The sequence below is a fragment of the Podarcis pityusensis genome (genome assembly GCF_964106645.2).
Source record: "Podarcis pityusensis genome assembly, chromosome: 13".
NCBI lineage: Eukaryota > Metazoa > Chordata > Lepidosauria > Squamata > Lacertidae > Podarcis > Podarcis pityusensis.
In genome coordinates, this window is record NC_138038.1 from 24,179,245 (window position 1) to 24,192,660 (window position 13,416).

A 13,416-nucleotide genomic window follows, 5' to 3' on the forward strand; every position below is an offset into this window, starting at 1 on the left:
AATCCTATCCATTGGAACTAGGATATCCCTGAAATTTAAGCACCTACATCCAAGGTTCTCAAAGTGGATGGTACTACCCCCCAGGGGACGGCAGGATTACTTAGCAGGGTGCCAAAAGGTGGCAGGGGGTGCTGGAGACGTAAATGACTATCAGACTTTGAAAAGCTGGTATCACTGGATCAAGCATTCATCAGTTTTGCTGATTAATTAAACTAAGTAATTGGGCTTTGAATGCACGTGCAACTAATTGCCACTGTTTCAAATTTCATTGAATTATCATCTCCCTTGGTGGGTGGTGCATTTCAATATTCTGAGTAGTGCTTTTTATAGGTTAGGGGGCCCTGGGGGTGAGTTTATGGAACGAAAGGAGCGGTGGCCTCCAAAACGTTTGGAAGCCACTGATTCACATTCTTGGTGCAGGTAAACAGCTTTTTGTTTGGTTCATGGGCGGCTGGGGTGGTAGTTGGCAGAGTGGGGGAAGAACACTGCCTGCCTGCAAGCAAGGCCACTCCTGATTTCTTGCTCGTCTGCTGAAATCGCCAAGTCTGCTCCTGATTGCCTTTGTGCAAAGCGGAGAAATGCCAGCAGAGCTTCCCTCCTTCCACCCCCAGATCCCTCCGTTAGCACCCACTCCAAGGCTGTGCAAGCCTGCTCTAGAAGCCATTACCATAGCAGCAGAAAAGCAGGATGGGGGAGAGAAAGAGAGAGAAAGAGAGAGAGAGACTAGGACTGACTTACTTCTCATTGTCATAGTAGAGTTTCCCAATGGCCCAAGCGATGATGATGGGGAAAGGGATGCCTGTGGATGAAAGCAAAGACAGGTCTCAGGGCATCCGGTGAGGAATGACCTGGCATTAAGGCAAGGGGTTGTGGTAGTTGGGGGAGCAAATGGGATATGTGGCCTCAGCTCAGGGACCCACCCATACCGAGCGAAACTATCACAGTGCTATTTCCTAAGCTCAGACGCAGAGCCTGTTATTTCTTGTGTGAGGGCTCAGTGCTCCTATAATGAGTGAGAATGAGAGTGCTTCTGAGCATCTGCAGAGCGAATAGGTTAATTTGTGCCCCTGGAATCATCGCAGCTCAGCCTCAGGCCCTGTTGCCCATACTAGAATGCATGGTGGTGCCTCTGAGCGTATAACAAAGGCACACTGGGTCCCTATGGCTTAACTCCAGAATGTGCTTTCAGATTCTGAAAAGGTATACATGATAAACAAAAAAGTACTCCTGAACATCAGCGGAGTTCTGAGTCTAATCCAACCCCCTTGAATCTTTCGGCCAACATGGGACTCGAACCCACGACCTTGAGGTGGAGAGTCTCATACTCTGAGCTATCCCTTTGTCGCCTGGCTACCCTGCAGGATATGCTACAGCCACCCCTCTCCTTGCCACTCACACCAGCCGATGCAGATGAACATCCATTTCCTCAGCTTGTCTGTCGAATAGGTGAGGACAATGGCTGTGTGAAGGTAGCAGCCCTCGCCAAACATCCAGAAGAAATTGGTGACGTGGAAGTAGTTGTAGGCAGCTGTGACGAGGCGGCACCAGGGCTGTGTGTGGTGAGGAACAGGCAGAATGGATGAATTAAGAGGAAACAGCTCCCCACAATCCTAGCCATAAGCAAGCCTACCCTACCTCTATGAGGACACAGCTCACAGCTACTCTGAACAGCTTAGCATCATCCCCTCTCGCCTGCTAACGGCTGAACATTCATAAACAGTGAGGCTGAGGCTCCATCCTTTGGCTTTAAAATTCCCAACCCTTCAGATCGAAGCAAAGCCAACTGCAAGATAGCTCAACTCATCTGCAAATAAGCTACGGCATCACTCTCAAGATGCTAGAGCTCATGGAAATTCAACTTCCTTTTCACACACTAAGGAGACCTCGGCTGAACCTCAGCTGCCGGGTAGCTCAGATCAACAGACTTGAAAGCGTTCCTTGGCTCAGCCTTCAACAACATGGCACCCTCTAGAAATTAGGGGCGGCAATTCCACCCAGCCTCAGCCAGGCTGCCTTAGCTTCTGCTAACAAATCCAACAAGGAGATACCTGGATTAGAATTTCATTTTTGGTCGTAGGACCGGTCATGGTGAAATACCCTGCAGTTTAACTTGCAAATATCTGACAGGTTTATGGGCCTGATCAGCTGGCTCTTTCAAACTCTTAAAGACATGCCAATGTTTTCAAGGTGCTAAAGTAAAGTGATCATGATCATGTTGGTCTATATACTAATTGGTAGCATTTCTTCCTAGGCCTACCTGGAGAAGCCAGGAAGTGATCCTGAAACCTTCTGCATGTTGCAAAATGCTCTACCACTCAGCTCCAGCCCCTTGCTTATCACCTAGAGATTCCATATGTCTGGATTTTTCCGTACATTACTGGGATTTCAAAGGAGGAATTGACATTGGAGTGGGGGGATTTCCAAAAGGCAGCATTTTGTTCTGGATCTTAGGCAAGTCAATTGAGAAAGCGTGTTTTTTTGGTATTTTTTTGTGGGGGGAAGCTCAACAAGTTTTGGGGTGTCCTGGTTTTTATTTTTTGAAATATGGCAACCCTATCATCACCAGCTCACAATATCTTAGGGCTTTACACTATAGATCAGGGTTTCCCAAACTTGGATCCCCAGCTGTTTTTGGATTACAACTCCCATCATCCCTAGCTAGCAGGACCAGTGGTCAGGGATGCTGGGAATTGTAGTCCACAAAGAGCTGGAGACCCTGATAGAGATGTATGTTTTCAAGGCTTGACTTTCATATAACAGGTCAAGAAGCAGTGACCTCAAAAGTCAAGGGGAAAGTTTCTCGATCCCCCTTGCTTTTTTTGTTTTGTTTTTCAAAGTCCAGCAGGCATCCAAGCCAAATTGCTAGCACCAGATTTGAGGCCAGGCTGAGGAGAACCTACCACGTTGCTTTCATGGACTTCTGGATTCATGGTGAGCTGGACCACAAACCACGTGGCGTTCCGCAAAATGAAGGCAGTGATCAAGTTCCAGTGGATAATGTTTCGTAGGCACCGGATGCTCCTGGAGGAGAAAAGGAAAGAGCGTGCAAAATGGCAGCACAGGCCCAAAGGATGAACTGCCCCACTCTCAAGGCAGAACCCCTCGCCTCGCATGTTACTGCCTTGTCCCTACCTCTCTTTAATTTTTAGATCAGCCTTCCCCAGCCTGTCACACCCTCCAAATGCTTTTGGGACTTCAACTCCCATCAGCCCCAGCTAGCATGGCCGTGTAGTGTGTAAACATCTGGCCAGCGGCAGGCAGGCGAGGGCTGCTTCAAATGATCTCATGGGCCCTTTGGCCTGACTCACCTCAGGCGCATGAAGAGGATGAAAGCAGCTATCAGTGCTGCCAGGGAAATGCAGTGCCCAAGGTAGTTGATGATGACAGCAACATGGTAGTGCAACTTGCTTCTCTTCTGTAGGGGGAAAGGCAGGAAAAGGTTCAGCATTGGGCCACAATAGTATAGTAACTATCATTTGCAGTCCAATTCCTTCAGACCTTTTCAAAGATAATGCCACAATAGTCTTACTTTCTTTTTTTTTTTTTTTTGTAAATAATTTTTATTTAAGTTTTGAACAACAAAGGAAAAAAAGAAAAACATACACAATACATATCTCAAAAAAAGAAAAAAAAGATAAGAACACGCAAAAAAGAACACAATTCAACAATAAAAAACAAAAAACCTAACAATTAAAAACAATATCTCTTTTCCATTTCCGTTTTTTTAGTTTACTTATTTTCTGGACTTCCTCATACCTCCCTCTTTTGTATTCCAATCCAAATTGTTTGTCCAGCTATTTCTTTTCAACTTTTTTAATCCCAATCTTTAACTTTAATATAATATTGTAATATATATCTTCAATTTCTTTAAGCCCGATCTTTAATCTTAATATAATATAACATTAAATTTTTCCCTCTTAGTTGTCAGATTTCCATTTCTTTAAACATTTTTAATCCTAATCTTAATCTTATTCTATCATTAACTTTAACCTGTACAGCTGGAAACCGCTTATTTTCAGTCCAACATCACTCTAACATTCTTTAATTTTACAATGTTTCTGAAGATAGTCTTTGAATTTTTTCCAATCTTCCTCCACCGACTCTTCTCCCTGGTCCCGGATTCTACCAGTCATTTCCGCCAGTTCCATATAGTCCATAAGTTTCATCTGCCATTCCTCCAGTGTGGGAAGTTCTTGTGTCTTCCAATATTTTGCGATGAGTATTCTTGCTGCTGTTGTTGCATACATAAAGAAAGTTCTATCCTTTTTTAACACCATTTGGCCGACTATGCCCAGGAGAAAGGCCTCTGGTTTCTTAGGGAAGGTATATTTGAATACCTTTTTTAATTCATTATATATCATTTCCCAGAAAACCTTAATCTTTGGGCACGTCCACCAAAGGTGAAAAAATGCACCTTCAGTTTCTTTACATTTCCAACATTTGTTATCGGGCAGGTGGTAAATTTTTGCAAGCTTGACTGGGGTTATGTACCACCTGTACATCATTTTCATAATATTCTCTCTTAAGGCATTACATGCCGTAAATTTCATACCCGTGGTCCACAACTGTTCCCAGTCAGCAAACATAATGTTATGTCCAATGTCCTGTGCCCATTTAATCATAGCCGATTTTACCGTTTCATCCTGAGTATTCCATTTCAGCAGCAAGTTATACATTCTTGAAAAATTCTTAGTTTTGGGTTCTAACAGTTCTGTTTCTAATTTTGATCTTTCCACCTGGAAGCCAATTTTCCTGTCCAATTTAAATGCCTCCATTATCTGATAATAATGAAGCCAGTCTCGCACTTTGTTTTTTAGTTTTTCAAAACTCTGCAATTTCAGTCTATCTCCATCTTGTTCCAAAATTTCCCAATATTTCGGCCATTTGACCTCCATATTGACCTTTTTCAAGGCTTTCGCTTCCATTGGTGACAGCCACCTTGGGGTTTTGTTTTCTAGCAAATCCTTGTATCTTAACCAAACATTAAATAACGCTTTCCTGACAATGTGGTTTCTAAATGCTTTATGTGCTTTGACCTTATCATACCATAAATATACATGCCATCCAAATACATTGTTAAAACCTTCCAAATCCAAAATGTCAGTGTTTTCAAGAAGTAGCCATTCTTTCAACCAGCAAAAAGCTGCTGATTCATAGTAAAGTTTGAGGTCTGGCAGGGCAAATCCGCCTCGTTCCTTTACATCCGTTAAAATTTTAAATTTTATTCTGGGCTTCTTGCCCTGCCAGACAAATTTAGAAATATCTTTCTGCCACCTCTTGAAACAATCCATTTTGTCAACGATCTGCAAAGTTTGAAACAAAAACAACATTCTAGGCAATACATTCATTTTTATCGCAGCAATACGGCCTAGCAGTGAAAGCTTCAAATTTGACCAAATTTCTAAATCTTTTTTCACTTCAGACCAACATTTTTCATAGTTATCTTTAAATAAGTTCCCATTTTTTGCTGTCATGTTGATCCCCAGGTATTTAACTTTCTTAACCACTGTTAAACCTGTCTCATTCTGAAACCTCTCAAGTCTTACTTTCTTTCACTAGTCAGTGGTGGAAGCAGCCTCCATTAAACAACGAGAATCTGCTTAGCCATTACCCTGAATCCAATGCTTTCCCTTTCCTCAAACCAGAGATGGGTAGATCTGGCGCCCTCTAGGCATTGCTGGACTACAACTCCCATCAGTCCTAAGCATGGGCAACGCTGGTTGCAATTGGTGGGAAACGGACTCTTAGCAACATCATGAGAGCCACAGGTCCCTTTAGCTCCTTTATCGTCATGCTGACCTTTAGATCATCTGTGAAATGATCTCCTCCTCCTCCTCTTCTGGGTTTAGCTAACAATCTTTTATAAGGAGCAGCATAAGTCAGTTCAAGAAGTTGCTTTATACTGAGCCCAACCATTGATCCACATAGCTCAGCGATGTCTATACTGGCTGACAGCAGCTCTCTATAGTTTCGGAGGGAGACATCTTCCCAGCCCTCTTAGAGACACCAAGAGCTGAAATCTGGAACCTTCTGCATAAAAAACATGTGCTCTACCACTGAGCTACAACCATTCTTCCTGTTCTTTACATGCGTGGGAATAAGATGCTTCCTTTTGCCACTCTTGAACCATCTTCCCATAGGTTTTACTAAGTAATCCAGGGATACTGAGCATCAGAGGGTCTGAGAAGAACTGTGCACAATGATCGATGGAAGAGGACAACAACAAGAAGAGTTTGGATTTGATATCTCACTTTATCACTACCTGAAGGAGTCTCAAAGCAGCTAACATTCTCCTTTCCCTTCCTCCCCCACAACAAACACTCTGTGAGGTGAGTGGGGCTGAGAGACTTCAGAGAAGTGTGACTAGCCCAAGGTTAACCAGCAGCTGCATGTGGAGGAGCGGGGAAGCGAACCCAGTTCACCAGATTACAAGTCTACCGCTCTTAACCACTACACCACACTGGCCATACCCTCCAACAATGAAAAGAGGGATGTCACATTCCATAATGATTATTTTACTATTTATACCCCACACATCTTACTGGGTTGCCCCAGCCATTCTGGGCAACTTCCAACATACATAAAAACACAATAAAGCATTAAACATTTTTTTTTAAAAAAACCCTTCCCTAAACAGGATTGCCTTCAGGTGGCTCGGGGGTTGGATAATTCTATACCCTCCAACATTTCTCCAATGAAAATAGGGACATCCTAAGGAAAAGTGGAACATCAAATCAGAAACCGGGATAGCTTCTCTAAATCAGGGACGTCCTTCAAAAATAGGGACACTTGTAGGGTCTTCAATGTTTTTCCAAGAGTAGTATTTGGACTTGATAGGAGCGATATAGGAAAGGGAAGCAGCTCCGGAGCTGACTGGTCAGCAGGGTTGGTCTGTCACATTCATTAATTCATTCAGCTTTTATTGGCATAATGTCTTGTCACATGAAAGTGCTTGTAGAACAGGGCTGCCTTTTCCTGCCAAATGGGCTGCAAGAGTACTTTGACATTGAACCTGAGGGCCACACAGTGCCTTGTCGCACCAGGGGAAGGGGAAGCAAGGTCAAAACTGGGTGCCCTCCTCCAGCCTTTGTGCCACCTTTTGAAAGCTGGCTAAGTGAGGTTGCCGGGCTTTGGGATGGAGGTGCAAGACTCTGTCAGGGTCCTAGACCATCTCATCTACTTCCCAAAGCTTGGAAAGTGCTAGCTAGGATTTGGGAAGGAGGCAGGAGGACCTTATGACCCTGTCAGAGCCTCATGCCTGTTTCCCAAAGAAGAGTTTGGATTTGATATCCCGCCTTTAAGGAGTCTCAAAGCGGCGAACATTCTCTTTTCCCTTCCTCCCCCACAACAAACACTCTGTGAGGTGAGTGGGGCTGAGAGACTTCAAAGAAGTGTGACTGGCCCAAGGTCACCCAGCAGCTGCATGTGGAGGAGCGGAGACGCAAACCCGGTTCCCCAGATTGCAAGACTACCGCTCTTAACCATCATACCACACTGGCTCTCACTTACCAAAGCCCAGCACTACTGGGCAGGGGTGTCAAATGTTGCTGAGGGCCACCAAAACAGGCCTCAAGGGCCATATGTGGCCCCTGGGCTGTGCCTTGGACCATCCTGTTGTAGAAGGAGGGATCCTCAGAGATGTGGAACGGAGTACCATGTGGAGAAAAACAACTTGCAGCCTTCTGATGTTTAAGATGCTACTGTCCTCTCACAAAGGGGGGGGGGGCACAGCTATTTCTCTCTCCACCCCCCCCCAACATTAATTGCTAATTCACAGAATGGATGAAAGCTTCACAGCAAGACAGTTGGCTAATTTAATTATCCAGCCACCCTCTCCTGCGACTTCAACCCAAGCCCCCAGGGACAGTCAAATGTAATTGCCGCTGCGGATATATCATGTTTCCAGGAACCTTTTCTAAATTCTAATTAAGTGACAGCCTTCTGGGATTTTCCAGATAATGGCTACACCATGAAAACGCCTTGCACACCTCCTTCTCGTGCCCCTCCACTAAACACACATGTGTGCGTACAAGCTGCATAGTCAGGAAATATATGCACCAGCCACTGGCTGTTGCTACGCAGCTGCAGTGACACTCTGCCCCATGGCAGAATCCATGGGCCAGGCTTAAGAGTAGGGACCCAAATCAGAAGGTTTAGAAGGTGACCACAAGCCTGAGATGACCCCACAATGAGGCGTGGCAAAGTGGTACATTCTGGGTACTATTAAGAGCAACAGAGAGAGAAGACGACAGATCTGATCTGTAGAGCTTAGTTCATTGAGAAAGTCTCCTTTGCATACTCACTTGATATATCCATGGAGATTAAAAGGCATCAATAAAACCAGAATCAGTACCCCAACTTTTGGGTCATTCAGCTTTAGAGCTAAAACAAAGCCAGCAGGTGTAATCTCTGCTTCAACTTTATTCTATTTATAAGATCTCTTACTTGCTCTTCATCATGAGGTCCCATGGCAGGTTACAACAATATAGTCATACAATTATGAAGACAAATAAAACAGTTCTGAACAAAAATGGAACAGTCTAGAGCAGTGTTTCCCAAACTTGGGTTTCCAGCTGTTTTTGGACTACAATTCCCATCATCCCTGACCACTGGTCTTGCTAGCTAAGGATGATGGGAACTGTAGTCCAAAAGCAGTTGGAGACCCAAGTTTGGGAAACACTGGTGTGAAGATTAAACAAGAACAACAAAAAAAGGAGGTGGATCCCTGGAAGCAAAAGCCAGGGTGAATTTTATTTATTTATTCCGTTTATATACTGCCCTTCATTCTAAGAGCTCAGGGCACTTCACAAGATAAGAACACAGGTAAAGTTATACTCTCAGAGGATTGCATCCAATGGTAACCCTGCTCAGAGCCACTGAAATTAATGGACCCAAGTTAGCCATGCTCCTTGATTTCAATGAGTCCAAGTAGGACTAATATTTGAGTAGGGCAATTTCTTTGAGGGAAGTTGTGAAAGTTAATCTGGCCCTTTATATAGAGAATCCCAGGGACTGTGTTACTCAGGTGGTAGTAAGGCACGGTATGGCTGCTTTATAATGAAATATAGCCCTACTTGAAATGTATGGCAGTTCATACCTCCTCGGTGAGGATCTCCTGACACTGGGAGTAATTCACACGGATTGCCCAGCTCCCGTTTGCAAAGCATTCTCTGTACACATTGTCTGGAAAAGAAAAATGCAGACAAAGAGATTGAGAGAGGTCCTGGGAGTGTGACACAAGCTATGTGAGAGACTCGTTGAAGTCGCAGCGGTGGCCAGCCCTCCAGGACATTTGGCTGCCTGAGGTCAACAGCAAATGGAGCCTCTGCCCAACCCCCTTAATTAGGTATTATTATAATATTTAAGGCCTTTGTATACTGCTTAATCATGAGCATGTCTAACCTTAAGTACTCAAGGTTAGCCAAGTTATTTTCGTACCTGAGGCATACAGTCCCACAGGAATCTCTCCCCATCCCTATCAAAGTACAATGATAATAAATCAAACAACTAATAATTTGCTGCCATTTCATGACACTCGGAATCAGTAGCCTGAGGCCTCAGTTGCCTCTCTCTAACCAATAAGAGGGCTAGAACAAGATATGCTGACAGAACAAGCAAAACAATCCCTGGCTTTCTTATTTGAACCAGCCTGAAGTTCTGTAAACACTAAGGAAGCCCTACTGAACAATGTGGGATTTGCCTCTGAATAAACATGCGTAGCACAGGGACATGGGTGGCGCTGTGGGTTAAACCACAGAGCCCAGGACTTGCCGATCAGAAGGTCGGCGGTTCAAATCCCCGCGATGGGGTGAGCTCCCATTGCTCGGTCCCAGCTTCTGCCAACCTAGCAGTTCAAAAGCACGTCAAAGTGCAAGTAGATAAATAGGTACCGCTCCTGCGGGAAGGTAAACAGCGTTTCCGTGCGCTGTTCCGGTTCGCCAAAAGCGGCTTAGTCATGCTGGCCACATGACCCGGAAGCTGTACGCCGGCTCCCTCGGCCAATAAAGCGAGATGAGTGCCGCAACCCCAGAGTCGGCCATGACTGGACCTAATGGTCAGGGGTCCCTTTACCTTTTAAACATGCGTAGCAGGTGGTGGGGAACATAGTCATAGAATCATAGAGTTGAAAAGGACCATGAGGGTCATCTGGTCCAACTTCCTGCAATTCAGCAATCTTTTGCCCAACGTGGGGCTTGGACCCACAACCCTGAGATTAAGAGTCTTCTGCTCTACAGAGTCGCTGGACTCCATCTCTCATCAGCTCCAACCAGTGATGCCAATGGTGAAGGATGCTGGGAGATGTAGTTCAGGGCTACAGGTTCCTCATTGCTGAGGATTATCTTGTTAGTCTATAGAACAAGGGTGGGGAACCTTTGGCCTTCCAGATGTTATCAGATTACAACTTCCATCATCCCTGGGCTTGCTGGCTACTTGTAGAGTTGGGGTCCAACAACATCTGGAGAGCCACAGATTCCCCACCCTGTTACAGAAGTTAAGCTTTCGAATGACATGCTCTAAGTGTCAAACTGTGGTATTTAAATGTTTCCAGGTGGGTATTTATGGCAGGGTCAGTGCTTCACATGCATGCAGGTTTGATTCTATTTCTTTAGCTGTGGTTCCTGCATTGCAAGTGGATGGGCTAGATGACTCTACAAGTCTATGATTTTTTTTAAAAATTGGTACTGTCCACACAACAATGTTGGCCTCAAAATTCCAGCCCGTATCCCTGTGCCCTATAATCCTGATCTACCGTTATTGGGAAAACCCAATAAGGAAATAAAATTGCTGACAATGACGTGTTTGTGATTATCTCACTGACCCATTTGCAAATTAAGCTCCTTCTTAATCATTCCCCACCCCCCAAACAATAAAACAAGATGTTACAAATTCAGGCTGAAGACTTATGGCTTACACACACATGTATCGCTGAGTGTCTCATAACTCGAGCCACTCAGCTGCAGTGCACTCAGTGAAAAGTATTGTTCTTGAGATAATGTGAAAGCCCAGCCTCTGATGTTTGATGAGTTTTCGCAGCCAAGTCAGTCTTTGATGCTTCTGCAGTCATTGTCTGCTGAAAGCGCCTCCCGCTCCCTTCAGAACGCAATTTGAAAAACACAGTTGATACAGAACATGTAATTTGGCCCAATCTAGTATTCTTTAGGACAAAGGTGGTCTGAGCAGCCGCGGAATTGGATTACACATAATCAGAGGGTGTTTTCAAATCGGGCAAAGTTCTTACACAATTGGCCTGTGACATAACCATGGATAAGGTGGAGAAAATTGAATTTGCGCCTGCTGGCTTCACCCTTGACCTTGCGTTCATACTTTGGGATGAACTTGTGCTGGCTGCAAAGGGGTGGCAAGGAACTGTATTGGCGCCCCTCCCCCTGGGAAAACCACTTTGCTGCAATAGCCACATTAGAAATTACTGCAATTTAGACGATCAAAGTGTCCCAAGTGAGGGCAAGGCGAGGAGGAAGGGTGAAGAAACTGCACACCTTTATATTGCGGTGCAAGAAGGACAGGAAGTTTCTTCTGCATTTGATCTTGCCACAACACTCGCATGTCCTATATATATCATACCCTCCATAGTCTCCAGCAGTCTATCTTCACACCACCTTGCCATTTCTCCTACCCTCAGCTTTCAGCTCTTGTCTAAACTCACAATCTTAGACAGGGAATCTTAGAGAGACAACCTGAGACAGATTTCTGAGGTGATTCTTGTATCTGTGCTGGGCCTGCGCTCCTGGCAGGGGCTGGTTTCACTAACCCCTAGTTAAGCCTCTTGGGGTTGAGCTTTTCTCCCAGCTTTGGTGAATTCCTCAGAGCTTCTTGGCCCATTTTATTTTCCTCAGGAGTCTTGCAGATAACCTTAGCAAAGATGGGAATGGCTGTGGCAAGTGAAGGTCTTAATAAGCTTTAGCCCCTGGAGAACGAGATGGGGGGGGGGGGCACACGCATTGCTTTTCCCTCTTGACAGGAGAAAGGAGGGAAAGGGGAAAGCTAAACCTTTGTTGAAACTGTGTGACAGGATCGTTTTTGCTCACATGACAGCTTCATTGCTGGCCGTTCATCCCCTCAGAAACTATGAGGCTATTCCCACTCATTTCAAATCAAAGCTGTCAGGTCAGATTGGAGGGGTGATAAGCCATAGCTGCTTCGGCAGAGCAAGCCAAGTGAAATGTGGATAGACTTCAAATAAGCAGGGTGGTGAGGCATCCTGCTGTCTCTGCCATTTAGCTCCTACAGTGTTGGCAAGGGCCTGGCTTGGACTCAAAGGTAGCGTGTGGCAGGCAGTATTCCTGCCACTAGGCCCAACCAACTTGAACCCCTGATCCCATACCCCACAAGTGCCCTGGAAAAATAGGGACATCCCATTTCTCACCCCCCCCCCCACAAGAGCATGGCGGCCATTTTGGGTGCCGTGATATCACATGATTTCGTGTCGAGATCTCGTACTGGAAAAGCGCTTTTGGAGGGGCTGCGATCTCACACAGGTCACGTGACTCGCAAAGGGAGCGCAGACAGGAAGACGCATGCCCCGGTTTTGGGATGCAACATGTTGGAGGGTATGTGATGCTGGTGGCCAAGATGGTGGCAGTGGACAACATGAGGCTTGCCAAGGCCCCTTGCCCCTCCCAGTTTTTATTCCTGCTCCCTGCCCGCCCCCCCAATTCCTAGCGGTGCTTAAGAACTGAACTGGAAAAACAGGACACCATCCAAAGAGAGCAGGAAGATGGCCTGCTTTCTTCCCCAGCATGATGTTCAGATTTGTGACACGACCATGGCTCTTCCTGACAAGCTGGAAATCAAGCAGAAAAGTCTGCAAAGAGGTCAGCATAATCCAACCACTGAGGAGGCAGTATAGAAGATCCCCGTGATTCAATTTGCACGTTACATGTTAATACTAGTGCAGTGACCTCTTTTTTATTTTTTAAGGTGGAAATTTAGAACACAGAAGTACGGGGCAGGAGGAGTGGAAGAAGGGAGCTCCTTTCTGTACTTGCTGTTTCCCTGCCCGAGACACACACACACCCCACACACCAGGGGTACCCCCAATTCAAACATGCATTTTGAACCCTGCTGCCACGGTGAGCGGCAGGAACAGTGGGGGGAGTAGGTGTGGAAAGGGTTAAGCAGTGATGGACCTTGGCATCTCAAATTTCAGTGGTGCCCTGTGCAGTGTGCCAAAATCCATCGCCCCCACCTCTTGCCTTCCATTGGATATCATAGTTGCAGTACCTGTTGCAGCGCCCCAGAAGCTCTGCACACAGTGCAACTGAAGCGGTTACACTCCCCTAGAGTTGCTTTGGAGTTAGGCATGACACTCCTCACCCCCATTTCTCTGTTCCTGGCCATTCCCACTCCCCACAAGGTATGGTTCTTTCTTTTTAGAAACGGCTTCAAGGCTATGTG

At 45.6% G+C, this 13,416-nt stretch overlaps 1 protein-coding gene across 6 annotated transcripts in view; it reads right to left on the reverse strand.

Annotated features, from left to right (window-relative positions):
- LOC308462075 (corticotropin-releasing factor receptor 1) overlaps positions 1 to 13,416 on the reverse strand; it is a 71,138-nt gene that overhangs the window by 11,540 nt on the left and 46,182 nt on the right. For 2 of the 6 annotated variants that reach the window (XM_080979442.1, XM_080979444.1), the window contains 5 exons: positions 9,098 to 9,183; positions 3,309 to 3,415; positions 2,901 to 3,021; positions 1,397 to 1,550; positions 739 to 799 (listed from right to left, as the gene is read on the reverse strand). In XM_080979442.1, coding sequence (XP_080835568.1) covers positions 739 to 799; positions 1,397 to 1,550; positions 2,901 to 3,021; positions 3,309 to 3,415; positions 9,098 to 9,183 — 529 coding nt within the window. The other 4 variants (XM_080979446.1, XM_080979445.1, XM_080979443.1 and 1 more) reach the window with 4 other exon arrangements.